This window comes from Peromyscus californicus, unplaced genomic scaffold (genome assembly GCF_007827085.1).
Source record: "Peromyscus californicus insignis strain IS unplaced genomic scaffold, ASM782708v3 Scaffold_7__1_contigs__length_154581171, whole genome shotgun sequence".
NCBI lineage: Eukaryota > Metazoa > Chordata > Mammalia > Rodentia > Cricetidae > Peromyscus > Peromyscus californicus.
Window position 1 is genome coordinate 126598152 of NW_026294595.1, and position 16417 is coordinate 126614568.

General features: G+C 48.9%; 1 protein-coding gene across 2 annotated transcripts in view; it reads left to right on the forward strand.

Moving 5' to 3' along the window:
* Hm13 (histocompatibility minor 13) overlaps positions 1 to 16417 on the forward strand; it is a 39255-nt gene that overhangs the window by 1009 nt on the left and 21829 nt on the right. For both annotated transcript variants that reach the window (XM_052726314.1, XM_052726313.1), the window contains exons 2-3: positions 7481 to 7579; positions 11836 to 11918. In XM_052726314.1, coding sequence (XP_052582274.1) covers positions 7481 to 7579; positions 11836 to 11918 — 182 coding nt within the window. The remainder of the gene's footprint in view (positions 1 to 7480; positions 7580 to 11835; positions 11919 to 16417) is intronic.

Here is a 16417-nt window from a genome sequence, read left to right on the forward strand (position 1 = left end):
GCCTGATGACTTGAGGTAAATTCCAGAGACGCAAATGGTGGAAGGAGAAAACCGTCTCCTGCATGTTATTTTCTGACCTCGTCACACTCACACTAAGTAAATGTAAAAAAAAAAAAAAAAAAAAAAATTAAAATAGAGGCCTGGCATGATGGCACACATTTGTAAGCCTAGCACTCAGGGAGCTGAGGCAGGAGAATCAAAAATTGTAGCTCGGCTACAGAGGGAGACCCAGTTGCCCAGAAAAAAAAAAAGGGGTGTGGGGTGGGGGTGGGGACTAGAGCACCAGTTCAGCTGCTTGTCTTTTGTTCACTATTTGGAACCAGTTCCAGCCATCCAGCTCTTGGGAATGTGGCACCTTGGTTCTCTCCAGGTTTAGATTTCTTCTTTGATTTCTTCTCCCTACTTAGCACCCAGCCTTGGATCTCTCCAAACTAAAGCCCAGATGCTGATTCCAGAGTAGCCTTTCTCCCCAGGTCCCATTAAAACCAAATCCCTTTGCAGATTGAGTCTACCTTCTGAATAATAGCCACTGTTGAACTGTTTGAGACTGGGGCAGACCCTGCCTTTGGCCTTCCATGACATTTGTCTCATTTGATGTCCAGGGGGACTCCAGAACCTTCCACCTCCCTCCCTCCCTCCCAAATCTCCTGCCCCATATTAAGCCTCTACAGCCCATTGAAACCAACAGTTTCTCCCTTCCTGGCATCCTGTCTCCAACAGCCTCAGAGTGTACAGTTCCTCACTGTTCCTCCCCCCATCGAACCTGAAGGTGGCCTGGAGAGGAAGCTGCCCTACTCAGAGAGGGCAGGCCCTCAGGGCAGCTGGCATTTTTGAAACTGCTTCAGTTCAGATTCTGGAAACACCGCCCAGTGTGAGCAGTGGCTGAGGGTACACCGCCTTTATGCCCAAGTTCAGGAAACCTACTGCTGGGCTGGCTCTTTCTGGGCAGATGCAGAGAGAGCACTCAGACCCATTTTCTTTGTTCCTCTGCCTCTTCTAAGCAGATTTCAGGTGTCCTTAGCCTCTCCCAGTCTGGTCAGGCAGATACCTGGTGCCAAGGCAAGTTCTGAAACACCGAATAGGACAAAAGATGGAGGGCAGCGTGGCGTGGTGGTGGTTGGGGGGAGGGGGAGATTGGGCAGCATGGCGCGAGGCTGAGCAGCTGCTAGACTGAGTGGTTTTCCTTGCCGCCTTCTGCACATGAACCACTCTTTGCAGAAAATATCTTCCAGGCACCAGTGTTTCTCAAATTTAAGCTGTCACCAGGGATGCCGCATAGATGGGAGATGGGTAGGTCAGAGCCCTGTTTCCAGGGAGTCTAGGAAGCTAGGCGAGGCTCAGCGAGGGCTGCGGTGGGCTATAGAGGCGGAGCAGGCAGGCGTCCTGACTGGGTGAGATGTACAGTTCCAGCCAGGAGAGGGCATTCTAAGCTGGGGAAAGCAAGAACGGTAACAAAGCAGGAAGGAAGGAGGCACTTCAGTGTAGCCAAGCAGAGGGTGTGGATAGAAGAAAGGGGGCCATAATCTCTACATGTTCTGAGCACTGTCCACAGAGAGGCCTTCTTAGAAGATGAAAACCACAGCAGGGCTCGCCCATTCATTAGAGGCTTCCCGGTCTCAGTAACCAGGATGCTCTGAGCTTAGGGAATCTTTACCTGCCTTTGTCAGTGCTGAGCAGCAGGCAAAGGCAGTTAGTTTATCAGGTCGGTTTGAAAAAAGAACTGAGGGTCAAAGAATGGAGATCTTTCTGCTCTGCCATTCAAGAATGAACCGGGTGGGTCCCGTTCTAGAAGATGGGGGAGCCATCCTTGAGACAGTGCCTCTGAAGACACACAAGTAGTGTTTTGACCTGAGATAGGATGAGCCAAATGACTCCTTTGTCCACCTTGCTCATCTGACAGGAGGGAGGAATTAAGAGTGAGGACCCAGGCAGGAGCTTGGCACTCCCAGCTGATATTTGATACCAGGGCCTGTGAGAGAGAGCATTCAAGGACAGTTCCCCTGGGGCCACAGTGTCCACAAGAGGCAGAGCAGATTGTAAAACCCTAAGCAAAAGAAGGTGAGATGTGCAGGGATGTTTGGGAAAAGTCACAGCAGGGGTGTCAGAAACCCCTGTCCCCAGAGGGAATAAATTCCAGCCAATCAGGAGCTGACTGCTGGGTAGGTTCTTTGAACTTTCACCTAGAGCACAGAGGGACCTCTTAGCCAACAGCACTGGGCATCTGTTGTCAAGTCCTGGGCTGGGTGCCAGGAGTGCTGGGCTAAGACACGGAATGTATGATCAGCCAAGGTCTCCTGGAAAAGGCAACAGGTATCTTTGCACACGTGAATGAGAATTCAGCAGGCTGAGGTCAGGGAGCAGTGAGAAGTATAACAGGGGCCCAGGAGAGGGACTTGAGTGCCGTGACAGGATGCTTGGGGAACCTACACCCTTTCTGAGGAAAAGAATCCTGAAGGTAACGTAACACTTAAAATGTGTAAAATTCAAGCAGCTGTAGAGCATAAAGAAAGCCGCTTCAGAACCGCTTGGAAGCGACACACATGCCCAGCTACTTGTGGAACCTTCCAGAACGTTTTCATTTTTTGTGGCCCTCCTAATCTAACCCAGGGCCTCACACATGCTAAGTACATTCTCACCAAGCTATATCCCCAGCTTGCCTTCTAGAACATTTTCTGTGTGTATACAAATATACACTTGCTTTTGTAGGTACTCACAGGTAGGTCTGTTATAGAAGCAATTGTTCAGTACATGCTGCTCGGCAGCTTGTTTTTATTTAGCAGTGTGAATTAGTCATTTTCTGCTTTACAGCTGCCTCAGCCTTTTTGTAGTGAAATAGGTCCCTGGTACACAATGCAAAAGGCCCACAGGTACACAGTGAACGCCTCCCACCCCAGCTGCCTCTGCCAGCAGCAGTCCCTGGTGCCTGGGTCTCGTTTACCCATCCATACATAGAAATGTTCCTTTGGACACCCAAGTGTGCCGGTGTGTCTGGAAGGGTCCTTTTCAGGAGAATGGGGAGGGGGTTGGCTTTTGTTTTTGTTTTTATGAGGCTGAATGCGGCTATGTTGCTCTGACTGGCCTTGGTAGTCACTAGGTAGCTCGGCATGGCCTCTAACCAGCACTCTTCCTGCCTCAACTCCTGAGGTGCTGGAACCACAGTTTGTTCAGGGCACCAGTTCTGAAAGGGCAGAACTCGAGCTCTCAGCAAAAGCAGATTCACAGTCAGAATTCCAGGTGGGCCCAGAAGAGTGTTTGCAAGTCCTCTTGGTAAATCTAGTGCACACTCAAAATTGGAGAGCCGCTAATTTAGAGGCCTCCACATTTGGCTGTAGTCCTTAACCACTACAAACCATGATGAAATCAGTATCCTTACATATTTACTATTTCATAATTTGTTTGTAGGGCAAGTTTCTTGAAATTGGTTTATTGAGTCAAAGACTACCTGAATCTCCATCCTTAGGTTTTACAAAATGGTCTTCTGTAGAGGTTGTGACAAGTCACTCTGGCGTGGGTTGTGTCTTTGCTGTTGGAGGGCCACATAATCTACTCCGGAGGTCTTTACACAACTCCAGGCAGGTGTAGGCTTTAGAGAGAGTGCTCTGTCAGTTAGAAGGAGAGACAAAAGGGCTGGTACAGTTTGGGGAGGCAAAGATGAGGAGAAGATAAGTTCGGGGCATGGCCAGGAGGCAGAACGGTGGCAAAGGGGGTGAGTGTGGGGTGAGTACAGGAGACCCCAGGGCCTCAGTCTGGGGAGACAGCAATACAATGGCCCAGGAATCCCAGGCTATCTCTGGGGTGTGGTCAGGAAGCAGTCCTTCCAGGGCTCTGGCTGTGCCAGTGGCTTGAAGCTGGGCATCTGGCTCCCTCTGCTGTTTGGCTTCCACCCTGATATCTAAATACCCAGGATACTGAAAGCTACATTTATTTCAGCCATTTGTGAAACTTTCTCCTGATTCTTTAATTCTTTTCATGTTTGGCTTAAAAACCCAAATCAAATTGGTAGTAAATCAACTACAAAGATGAACTGTTCAGCCTGGTGGTGGTGGTGCATGCCTTTAATCTCAGCTCTCTGGAGGTAGAGGCAGGTAGATCTTGAGTTCAGATCCAGCCTGGTCTACAGAGTGAGTTCCAGGACAGCCAGAGCTACACAGAGAAACCCTGTCTTGTGTTGGGGGGTGGGGCTGGTTTAAACTGTTCTTCATCTTCGGGATTTGTGTCTTGGGAAGGCCACAGGGCTCTAGCATCATCAGTGCCAACAGAATTCTCCAGGGAGGGGAGGGGGAAGACAGCTAGTAACAAGTAGAAAGGCTGCCAGGCTGCCTGGGTTCAGTCCCACTCACCATCTGTGTTACACCAAGCAAGATACTCCTTCCTCTAAGCCTCCTTTCCTCATATGTCAAAAGTACCTGCTGGGAGCAGGGGCTGTGCACAAAAGCTCCTGGGGTACCGCCTGGCACATAGAAAGGGCTCCGTAAATATTCGCCTTCTGTTATTACCAGTCAGATCGCAAGGCTCCCACTCTGACTCAACACTGCAGCGTGAGATATTTATAACCGTCACCCACAGAGGAGACCAGATTCCTCTGTTGGAAGCATCTGTCCAACCTTGGTTTGTCATCGAATAACGCGAAGCCTCTTCCTGCCCTGGGATTGGGCTGAACTGAAAGGAATTTGTGGAAATGAGCCACAGCACTGGTTTGTTGGGAAGCCACAAAGTCCTGAATGTGCTTTCGAGTCCCAAGCCTCTCTGTGCAGGCCTGCCTGAGAACTGCTCCAGTGTGCACACAGAGCAAACGCCTGCACACAGTTGGCCTTTATCGGGCCTCTGCTGCATTCCAGACCCTGTGTCTGGCTTTCAAGGCTTTAGATGGCATCTGCTGTAGCCACCTGTGACACTCACTTCCCTTCAGAACTAGTGTCGGCTTACCCGTGATTCCCGCACACAGTGATAGAAATGGCACAGAGACCAGCGATGACTCCAGGCTCTATGCTGAGTACTTCGTTGCAGAGACTGGAGTCCTGGTTTTGCAGTCAGGAAAATGAAGGTTCGGGGGGTGGGAGGGATCACTATCCCAAATGCAGCTGGGAGGCTGCTGGGCCTCGGGCCTCGGCACACTCTCTAACCACTGGGCATTCATGCCCTGTCTCAGCGTGCATGTCCATGCTGCCTCACATGACTCTCATTGTAACAGTCTGTTTAAGCTGTCAGATTGTAGCCCACTTGCCTGGGGACTCACTGAGGTCGCAGCCGTCCGGATGATTCTGTACCCATACTGCCGCTGCACAGGAAATGTATTCAACATGTGGAGCTACACAGAGGCAGGGTACTGGCCAAGTGTCACTGCTCTGCTGCCAAAAGCAGAAGCCAGGGGCTGGCAGAGGAGAGAAGGAAGGAAGCTGGGCCTCCCTGTCAGAGTTGCCCACACTTCTCCCCCTTCCTGGCAAACTGGGGAGATTGGTGGAGGGATGAGTGGCCTGCTTGCAGTCTGGGGCAGCCCCTCAGCCCTGCCTTGAGGGGAGCCTGTTAAGGACCTTTGCATTCACCTACAAGATCACGGTAGCCTTTTTTTTTTTTTTTTTTTAAATGCCTCCTATGTATCCTAGTCTCCAACCTCTTAATAGCACTCCTCCCCCATTTTGAGGTAAGTAAAGCTGCAGATTGTCACCCTGTTTGACAGAGGGGTAAACTGAGACTCAGCAATGACTGTCTGTAGGAAAGATCCTCAGACTTGGGATTATTTGGCCAAAGAATATGTACAGTAAGGTTTTGACGTTTATCAAAATTATTTCTACAGGAAGACCTGTTGGCCTTCACTTGTCCCGTGGCTCATCAGCTCGGTATCTTACAGGCATGGATTCTTGCCATTCCGGTAGATGAGAAATGGAATCCTGATGTTCTTTAATTTGAGCTTGTAGAATGACAGACTGGGAATCTTGGAAGCAGAGTGCTTGCCTAACTCTGTGGGGCTCTGGATTTAATCCCCAGTACCACACAAAGAACTTTACAAAGAATGAGACTTGGAGCTGAGAATGTGACTCAGTGGGCAGAGCACTTGTTCGGCAAGATCAAGGACGAGAGTTCAGATCCCACCACTGGGATAAATGCTGGGTGGGTGTGGCAGTTTACCTGTAATCCCAGCACTTAGAAGACAGGGACAGGAGCCCTCAAGCAAGCTATTTAGACAGACTATCTAAATTGAAGTACTATGGGTTGAAGTGAGAGGCCCTGTCTGTATAAAAGGGGTACACATGCACACCATAGGTATGTGCTCTGTGTGTCATTGGGCATGTGTAAACTTTATGCACCCCATCAAACTGCCATCCAAAAGGCTGCCCAGGTTTCTATACATTTAAGTGGATGGGGTGCACACATACTACACACCTCCCGTACCTGGTGATGGTTTCACAGGCTTGCTGCCTAGCTCCTGTCTCCTTGCCCTTTTACAGTCTTGTACTTTAGGGCACAAGAACTTCTCAGATTCAGAATCTTCCTCTCCAGATAGCTGCCCTCTTAGCATGCCTTTTCCTGATGATTTTGATGAGCCAAATTATTGGTATGCCTCCACAGCCGCTTGAGGTCCTTTCTCCCAGGGATGTAGATGCCTCATCATAAGATGGATGTCGTGATAGTGAACTTCTGGGTGCTGTGATGAGACAGTGCTGCCCTGGAGAGATTTTTTTTTTCCTTTGGCATGAGTAGGAGTCTAGTCTGGCATTGCTAGGACTTCAGGTAGCTGTGATATAAAATGGAGGAGCCAAGCTGTGCACACCTGTAATCCCAGCCTCTCAGGAGGCTGAAGTAGGTTGAGTGGCAGAGTCCGTGAGCATCCATCTCTAAAGAAAACAGGGTTGAGGAATAGACCTATCTCTGGGAGAAGTCAGAAAGGTTTCCCAGCAGGGACGCTAGCTGGGTTCCTAAAGACAATGAGGATTTGGGGTTTGGTTTGGTTTGGTTTGGTTTTTGAGACCATGGTTCTGACTACGTAGACCAGACTGGCCTTGAATTCACAGAAAATTACCTGCCTCTGCTTCCTGAGTGCTAGGATTAAAGGTGCACCACCACTTCCATGTTGAAAGTTTTTTTAGTACAAATTTCAACCAGGATTATACTAACGCTAACGAAGTTTCATTGAAGACTTCGACTTAAATTCTATAAAACTAATTTAGTCCTTATGCTACATTATCACTCCATTTTCAGTTTCTTCCCATATTTACAATACTGAAATGCTTTTGTTTTATATTCAGTTCGTTTTTGTGTAAATATTTATCCTTTGTCAGCTCCTTACCATATTTTTGCTAATTATAACATCTGTCATTATAAACCTCTGTGGTAGAGGGAATAACATTAGCAAAAGCCTTGAGACGAGGAATGAGATGCCAAAGTGGGCCGGCATGGCGGGTGCAGGAGATGACTGGTGAAACGTTGTGTTCCAGCAGCCTGTAGCCGGGGTGCCTCAGCCACACATTCCTTCTCTTTGTAGAGCTCGTCAGACATGCCGGAAACCATCACCAGCCGAGATGCCGCCCGCTTCCCCATCATCGCCAGCTGCACTCTCTTGGGGCTCTACCTCTTCTTCAAAGTAAGTCCTTGGCTGCCTAGATAACTTGATTTTATGAATGACCATTTATAGAAAACAGCAGGAAGAACAATAATTCAGCCCTAAGTCCCCAGCCAGAGCCTGTTGGTATTTACTCCCCGTTCCCACCAGCTTTGGGTTCTGCGGCTACCAGTTCTGCTTCCTTGTGGTGTTTGTGCTGGTCTGGAATGTAGTTTTTGTTGCAGACATACCTCTACCATACCAGTTACCTTTATTGATTTATTGGTTTATTAAGGTTTATTTTCCCAATAAAAGTTGAGCAGGCTCAATGTTGAAAACTTGGAAAACAGAAAAGTAAAAAGGAAGAAGTGGCAGCCATCCAAAACTCAACTTCCAGAGACAGTCCCAGTTCCGATTCGGAGCTGTGTCTTCCATTGCCTCCCTGTGCATACTCTCTCCATAGCTGTGGCCCCACGATGTAGCCTCTCTGTAGCTTCCACTTCCCGCTGAAAATGTCATGAGCATTTTCTCATGTAGCTAAATGCTCCTTAAACCTGTTCCCCGTGTACATGTTCTGCTATGTGTATTGCTTTCTGGGTGTGAAAGTAACATGTACCAGATGGTTAACATTACACAGAAGAGTGTTGGGAGAGAAAGCAGTAGATCCCACAATGAGCAATCAGTGTCACCGTTTATGTGGCTCCCTTCAGGCTTTTGGTAAGCGTGCCTCGACATCAGGAGGAAAGCATTAAAATAAACTCTTGGTATTTTTTAACTAATGTATCACAAGCACTTACTTCCTATTTGTTGAAACTTAAGAATAGCTTTAATTTGCAATTGCAAAGTACATTTAAATGATGAATATTTTTTCAAGGCAGGGAGTGTAGCTAGGTCATTGAATGCTTGCCTAGCATGTACAAGGCCCTGGATTCCATTATTAACACAGTAACGAAATGTGCATGCGTGCATACGTGTACATGCATACTTCAATCTAAGGAAAGGTACAAACAAGTTGGACCTGCTCCTGTAGTTTCTTGAGAACCTGTAATGATGGACCTAGATATGTTAAATGTTTGAGGGTGTGGAAAGGTGTTGGGGTTGCCTGTATCAACACAGTCAAATCTGCCTGATGGTTTCAATGCCCAGTATTGGGGTATCATGGCAGTGCTGCTACAAATTTGCTCGTTCCACAGCGTGGCACAAACTACTTTGGTACACAAGTCTGTGCAGGAAAACAGGGTCTCCGTTTGCAGTTAGACACACAGTGCCCAATTCTGTAGTGGAAGTTGTAGTGATGGTGGAAGTGGGGTTGCTGAGAACCAGACCCAAGGCCTTAAGGCGTGCAAGCACATTTTGTACCACTGAGCTGGACCCTCACCCCAGATAGCATCAAGAGTCGAGTAAAAGCCCCAATTTTAATTTCTTTTCCTTTTTCCTGGACCTCACACGGAAGCTGATCTGTCAGGGGTACTGGTTTGGAGCACGCTCTGCTCAGAGCCCTGTCTTCTTGATTCTCCTTTGCCCCCAGTGCTCACCTCCGTTTCCCTCTCCACCAGAGGACTTGCTCCAGAGTCCCTCTGGTGTGTCTGAGAGTTGAACTGTCAGAGGCAGCGATGTGCATGGGCCTCCCTTGGCACCCCGCAATCCTACGCTGTCATCCAGTCTTCTGCCACCCTGCCACCCTGCACGGCCTCTGATCCAGCTGATGCTGCTCTCTGAGTCTTATGCTGAGTGTGTGAGTTCACACCCAGCCCCCTGCCTCCAAACTGTCCTCCTCACATTTTAATGTTTAGTTTAATTCTTTAATTAATGTTTAGATTTATTTTTTTAAGATTTATTTATTTATTATATATAGTGTTCTGTCTGCGTGTACACCTGCAGGCCAGAAGAGGGCGCCAGATCTCATTATGGATGGTTTGAGCCACCATGTGGTTGCTGGGAATTGCACTGCTCACTCAGTCTGTTCTCTCTGGGCAGTGGACCTGACACAGCTGTGGGACAATGTGGCCACCGATCTCTGCAAGAACTCTAGCCTGATGGCTGTGTGATTTGTGTAACAAGAGAAGGCCCACCTCGGTGGCACTTAGCCCTTTCCTGCTTTCTAACTACCTATGTTCCTCCTAGACAGGCTCTAGGCAGCCCAGGGGACCAGGTGCCACCAAGCAATAAGGCTGCTCCCTGTAGGGAGAAAGGGCCAACCAAAGAAACCCACCCTGTTTCAAAACCAGAGCTCTGTCCTATTGCAGCTCCAGGTATAGCCTGACTTGCTGACGAGTCAGGATGCCGTTCCCTCCAGAGCTGTAACACTCGCACTCCCTGCTGTGAGTTTCTCCTCCTGTGCTCTCATAACTGTGCCTTAGCAACATCCAGGCGTACAGATGAAATCACCTAAAGTCTTTGATTGTGTATTCCACCGATCCCAGTACAGACACTTGCCAGTGGAGCTGGTCCCAGTACAGACACTTGCCCATAGGCCTCCCTTGTCTCCTCCCCGGAGGACCCATGAGTAGAAGTCCTTTCTTCTCATGCACCTTCCTGAGGAACTTCCCATCTTTCTCGGCCACCAGCTGTGTTGTAAATGGGGAGTGAGCCCCCATTACCTCACAATGGTTTGCTGGCTGTCCAGTCTTTCTGAATTTAGGCCTTGTGCGTCAAGTGTGAAGTGGTGTCTGACAAAAGGCACAGACCCAGCCCATTGTGAGCTCCTACTGGAGCCCATGTCTGTCTGTCTGTCTGTCTGTCTCTCTCTCACACACACCCTCCTCAGCCAAGAGCACCAGGAGTCCCTCTGCTCCTGCCCCTTTTCTCTGTCCCCATACCCAGCTCCTCTGCACATCCTGTTGGTCCAGGACAGACTGGACTCTGCTGGCTCGTGTAGGACCCTCTCTCGCTGGGCACTCTGCTGCCTCTTCTTGCTCTGTACACACAGCAGCAGTAGGATCATCTCAGGCCCTCAAATCATGCCACAACCCTGCCTGCAGCCCTCCAGTCGTGCTTGGTGAATCTGGAATCTGTCATGGCACTCCCTTGGCTCCCAGCATCCTCTGAGATTCTTTTTCTCTTAGCAGCATATGAACTCTGAAGTTGCCTTACTCCTCGTTGTATGGCTAGTATTGGGCTCCATGCCCTGCACACAGCAGGCAGTCAGAAAATGCAGCCATACTGCTGGGCAGAGGTCAGACAGGTCCCGAATAAAGCTGCTCAGGGCCGAGAGCTGATGAAAGAAGAGTTGGAGTAACCTAGGTAAGGGGGAAAAGACATCTCAGCAACCCAAGAACACACGCCCAGGCTGCCTGGGAATGGGAGTGAGGCTGCAGAGTATGAAACACAGTGTGTGAGCAGGGCAGAGTGATCTACAGCCTCCATCAGGAGGGCCTACAAGGCCTTCCCACTCGGGAACGGCATGCAGCAAAGGAAACAGTGGCAAGGCTTGAAGTGGGTCACCGACACGATCAGCCTGGTGTTTAAACAGATAACTATAAAGTCTTACTCAAGTGGCATGGTCCCTGTGCCCCCAAAAAGCACGTGCCTGCCTCCCAGTTAAGAGTCAACACTGACTGGTGGAGCAGGCTGCAGCAGGCACAGATTCAACACAGCCTTCCCAAGTTCCAGAGTGAGTATGAGACGACTAGCTTTGGAGCATTGTGACAGAATCTCTGTTTCAGCTGGCAGTGATGAGATGGGGCAGTAGCTGTCAGGGCCTGGTGTCCCGACTTTGAGCTGCCGTCACAGGCATGAAGTAGCTGTCAGGGCCTGGTGTCCCGACTTTGAGCTGCCGTCACAGGCATGAAGTAGCTGTCAGGGCCTGGTGTCCCGACTTTGAGCTGCCGTCACAGGCATGAAGAGGCAAGGGTTGAGTTGAAGAGTGGGTCAAGGTACCCAGAGATCTTGTAACTAGCATGCTTTAGGGCTTGGGGGCCACTCTGAAGGGGCTCCCAGGTATTTGAGCAGGGAGAAAGAAAGAAATTCTTGCTTCTGAAACTGCTCTTGGGTTTGATTTCAGACCCCTCCCCTGTGCCCTTAGGACTTCCATGTAAGACCCTGGGCACACATAGTAATTACCCTTCTCCAAATGACGGAATCACATATGTAAGCATCTAGACTCCGTTGTGGGTAGAGTCCATCTGGGTGGGACCTGAGGTACTGCCCTTCCCCCTAGCTGTGAGAATGGAAGCCTAGAGTCAGAGATTCTTGCTGACGGTCCCTAACTCCAGAGGGATAGAATGAGACCAACCTCTAGGAGATGGATCCTGGCTTCTGACGACCCTGACTTGTTTCTTTTTGTATTTCTTCCTCAGATATTCTCCCAGGAGTACATCAACCTCTTGCTGTCCATGTATTTCTTCGTGCTGGGGATCCTGGCCCTTTCCCACACCATCAGGTCAGACAGCATCTCCTGGCAGCAGTTGAAGCCGCTTTCTCAGGAACCAGTGCAGGGTCTTGGATGGGAACATGATCTTTTGTGTCATTCCAAGCCAGGTTTAAATCCAAGGGATTCTTCCCCTGGGTCATATTGTACATGACCTGGGATGGAAACCGGGGTCTCTCTGGGCCACAGTCTCCTTATAGGGACTTACAGGGCTAGCCAGTTATGGTGGCTCTCAGCACTCAAGAGGCTGAGGCAAGCTCCAGGCATCTTAGAGAGGGAGAACCCAGTCAGGAGTGTCCAAGAGTCGTCACAGTGCTGAGATGTATCTCCCTAGTGGCACTTGCCAAGCACTAGGCTCAGGTCCTCATGGGACACACTCCTAACAGCAGAGGGGTGGGATGCAGGCTCTGAATTTGACTGCCTGGCCTTAAGTCCAGCCTCTACGCTACAAGTTAACCTCTGGCTTCAGTCTCCTCAAGGGCGTATTTAAAAAAAAAAAAAAAAAAGCAATGCCCTTCATGTAGCAAACAAGTCGTAGTCAGTAGGTAGAACTGTCACCTTCGTTAGGACGGCTGTGATCGCCTGTGTCAACTTGCTAGACACCTTGGCTAGCCAGCTCTTGCTGTTGACCCCGGGTTACAGTCAGAGAAGCTGAAGTTAGAGTAAGCCGTTCGATAGGATTGACGCCCAGGTCTGGACACAGGCCATTCTGCTCAGACCCGGTCACTCGCATCAGGACATCAGGCATAAAGGATGTAGGTCAGTGTCACAGGAACAAGGGGCTACTGGCCACCTTCACTCTGCAGGGCTAGCCTGAGCACTTACCTCTTGGCATCATTTCACATTCACCGGATGAGAATCTTACCCTCTAGTATGGCCAGCAAAACTAGCCCAGCTCGCTTCTTTCTGCCTCTGCAGTAGTCTAAGATAGACCGAGGAGTGGCCAGGGAGAATTGCCCAGAGAAAGGAACTCAGCTTGCACTCAGCTTTGGAAGATAGGTATCCTGGGAGAAGTGTAAGGAGAGAGGTGCCATATCAGGAGCTGGATGGCCTCTGCACATTAAGGAATCAGTGTCAGGCACCTTCCAAAGCATTCAGAGGTAGACAGTAGAATCTGCCCCAGAGGCCGTGAATGCCAAGGACAGTGAGGCTTATTCCTCTGCGCACACTGGCGGGAAGGTGGCAGTCAGAGTGTGGTCTCAAAAGGTAGCCTCAGCCTCTCTAAGTATCAGCTTTCCCCTATAGACAGTACAGAACCTTCTAACAGGGACAGGAAGCATCAGATGGGCTGCCATGCCAGGCATACATTGGGCTTAGGACTGGCCCGGTGTTACATACCTGGGACTTTGGCTATAGGCTTTATACTAAACCCAGCACTATCTTTACCTGCAAAATCTTATTCTAGCTGAGTTGAAAATACCATGCCCATCTCAGAGAACCTGAATAACTTGGACCTAGCAAGTATAATAGCAGGTCCAGCACTCATGAGGACCTAAGGCAAGGACGGGAGCCATCATTTTGAAATTCTGGGTCTCCTTTTCCATGCTGATGACTCCTCCAAGTCTAGTCAGTCCCACCCCAGTGTCTACAAAAGGTTTGAGATCCCCAGTTCTTCCACAGCCTAGCTTCACCACACAGAACATATACTTTGAAAGCAACATTTAGGCTATATGCTTGGGCACTGATTATTTCTGTCCCAGCAGCTCTGCATCCATCTACCCACAAACTGTTGTGTTCCCAATGTCTCAGATTAACCAGTTGTCTCTCTAACCTCTAACCAATTTGTACATTTTAGTGATAGATTTTATCAACAGAAAATAAAACCAGCAATTGCCTGGGAGTATAGCTTAGTGGTAGAGCACTTGCCTAGTAAGGGTAAGGCCCAGGGTTTGAACCTAGCACCAAAATAAGCAAAAGTCAGCCATTAACCTCATGGGAAGCCAGGTGGTACCCCATGCCTTTAATCCCAGCACTCAGGAAGCAGAGGCAGGCAAATCTCTAAGTTCGAGGTCAGCCTGATCTACATAGTTGTACATCAGCCAGGGCTACACTGTGAGACTCTGTCTCAAAAAAAAGGACACACGGGCTTAGTTTGGTGGCTCATGCCTCTAATCCCAGCACTTTGGAGGTAGAGGCAGGACAGGAGTTCAAGGTCATCCTTAGCTCCACAGCTACTTCAAGACCAGTTTGAGTTATATGAAATAGTGTCTCAAAATAAATGGTGCATGGTAAAATTTGTCAGCTAGAGACTGGTTTTTGTTTTTTTCATGTTGGGTGTTGGACTTAGGGCCTTGTACTTCCCTAGGCAGTCTCTTCTACCCAGCTACAGCCCACCCCCAGTTTTGCTTTTTTCTCTTTCTTCTGGTGTTAGGAATTGAACCCAGGAACTCCCATATGCTAGTCAAGTGTTCTAGCACTAAGCCACATCCCCACAATCATTTTCTCATAAAATTCAGAGCAATAGTAATCTGCTCTAGCACCCATGTAAAGGTCCCAGGAACTTGGCAGGATGAGGCAGTTGGATCATGAGTTCAAGACCAGCCTGGGTTACAAAAACTGCCAATGAATGAAGCCATAAAGTTGTCATGAGAAACAGCAAAACCCAACAAAAGCAATTTTATTACAAGGAGGGGATATAATTTAATCACGTTTTTTTTTTAGTGTTGATCCAAATATTAAACTGACTCTCACTCACTGGAGTTGTATTTTCAAGTCTTTTGGTTAAGAAAGCTACAGTGTTAAGAGTTTCCACAGGCTGTTTATATCCATGAGGCAAACCTTCCTCTGGATCTGTACCATAAGGCCTGAAGGTAGAAGACAAGGAAGTCCACCATGATTCATGGCTGATAAAAGCAGAGGGTTTGATCCCAGGTCTAACTCCAGGGCTAGAATTCTTGATTGCTTTGGCAGAAGTTGAGGGGAAGGGAGAACGTGGAGAGAACAGACTCCTCTCCACAGATCTCTAAAATGCCTGCTAAAGGCTGTACTAGCCATATCCCAGGCCATGCTGGCCTTGGCTGCAATTCTCTGAAACCTCCACCTCTGCTGCCATCCACTGCCTACCTCAAACTGCTCAGAACAGGCCACAGCTCGTAGTACTGGGGGCAGGCAGGGGTCACAGCCCGCCTTCACCTAATACAGTCACCAAGACTCCAACCCAGCCAGATTCCACATTCTGCCCAGGCAGCCTTAGCCTATTTTATCCCCTGTGGCTGAGCTCCTGCCCTACTCAAGTGGCCCACAGACAGAAAGCCGAAGTCTCCCACCTCAGGAGAACAAGGGCACATCGTCAGTTTCATCAACCCTCACCATCTGCCCCCAAATGGCAAGGGCACTAGGCTGTCTCTCAGGACAAAGCAATGAACTTTAGGTCTGTTTGGGCCATGGAGGATCACAAGAACACTCTGCCCACAGTAAAAGTGCATTCAGAATTGGCTAGCAAACATCTACCACTGTGTCCATCCGGCATGGGAAATGATGGGACGACAGGGCCCCGCCCTCAAGTTCAGACTGACCAGTGGCATCACATATGTCATCCTTTGTGTGTGTTAGACAGCAGGCCCTTTTTTTCAGTGCTTGCCTGTAATCCCAGCTGTTTGGAAGATCAAAAATTGGAGGCCAACCTGGGCAACTTAGTGAGACTATCTTAAAATAAGGGCTGGATCTGTAGCTCAGTGGTGTAGATCAGATGCAGAAATCAGTCCAGACATTTAACACTTGAAGTGGAAGCTGCGGTTGAACTTTTCAGACACCAAGCATTAGCTTAATCCTCTTAATCCTGTGAGAGTCTCAGACTTGGTACGTTATCCCTATAATTCCAGCACTCGGGAGGCAGAAACAGGAGGATCATTGCAAGTTTAAGGCCAACTTGAGCTGTAGAGTGAGACCCTATCTTTGAACAAACAGTAATCCTCTGAGAAAGGTATTGTAATGTCCAGATACGGAAAGAGTTGCAAGGAGCAGCTAAGTAACTTCCCCAAGATCACGCCTCTAAGAAGTGGCAGACATAGGACTTGAACCTAGGAAGCGTGTCTCAAGTCTGTTATGCAGAATGTCAAGCTGCTAAGAGGCTAGGCTAGGTGAATGCTTCAGCTCGAGCTGCTCTCTGCCTCTATCTGCACTTGGCACTGTGGCCTCACCCTCCCAAGAAATTCAGCAAACTGAGCTTCCAGCCTCGGCCATCTTGGCTGCTTCTGCCTTCCATCTCTTGAGAGCTCTTCCATGAATGCTCACTCCAGATTCCAGCCATGCCTGCCACTTCTCTCTGGTGCCATTCACCATCAATCACATCACACAGCCTGAGGATACAAGAGATCAGTTGTTTGACAAGTGGGGAAACTGAGGCCCAGAGATAGTTCTTAAATTCATATTCTCCAAGCCACCAGAATTTCAAAACAAAGACCTCTCTCATCCCTGCCTTATCCATTGTGACCTAAATGTTTCCAGGCCTACCTTGCTTTACTTCTTAGTAGTTAGGAAACCATTCTGGGACATCTTCTATGACCTTTGTT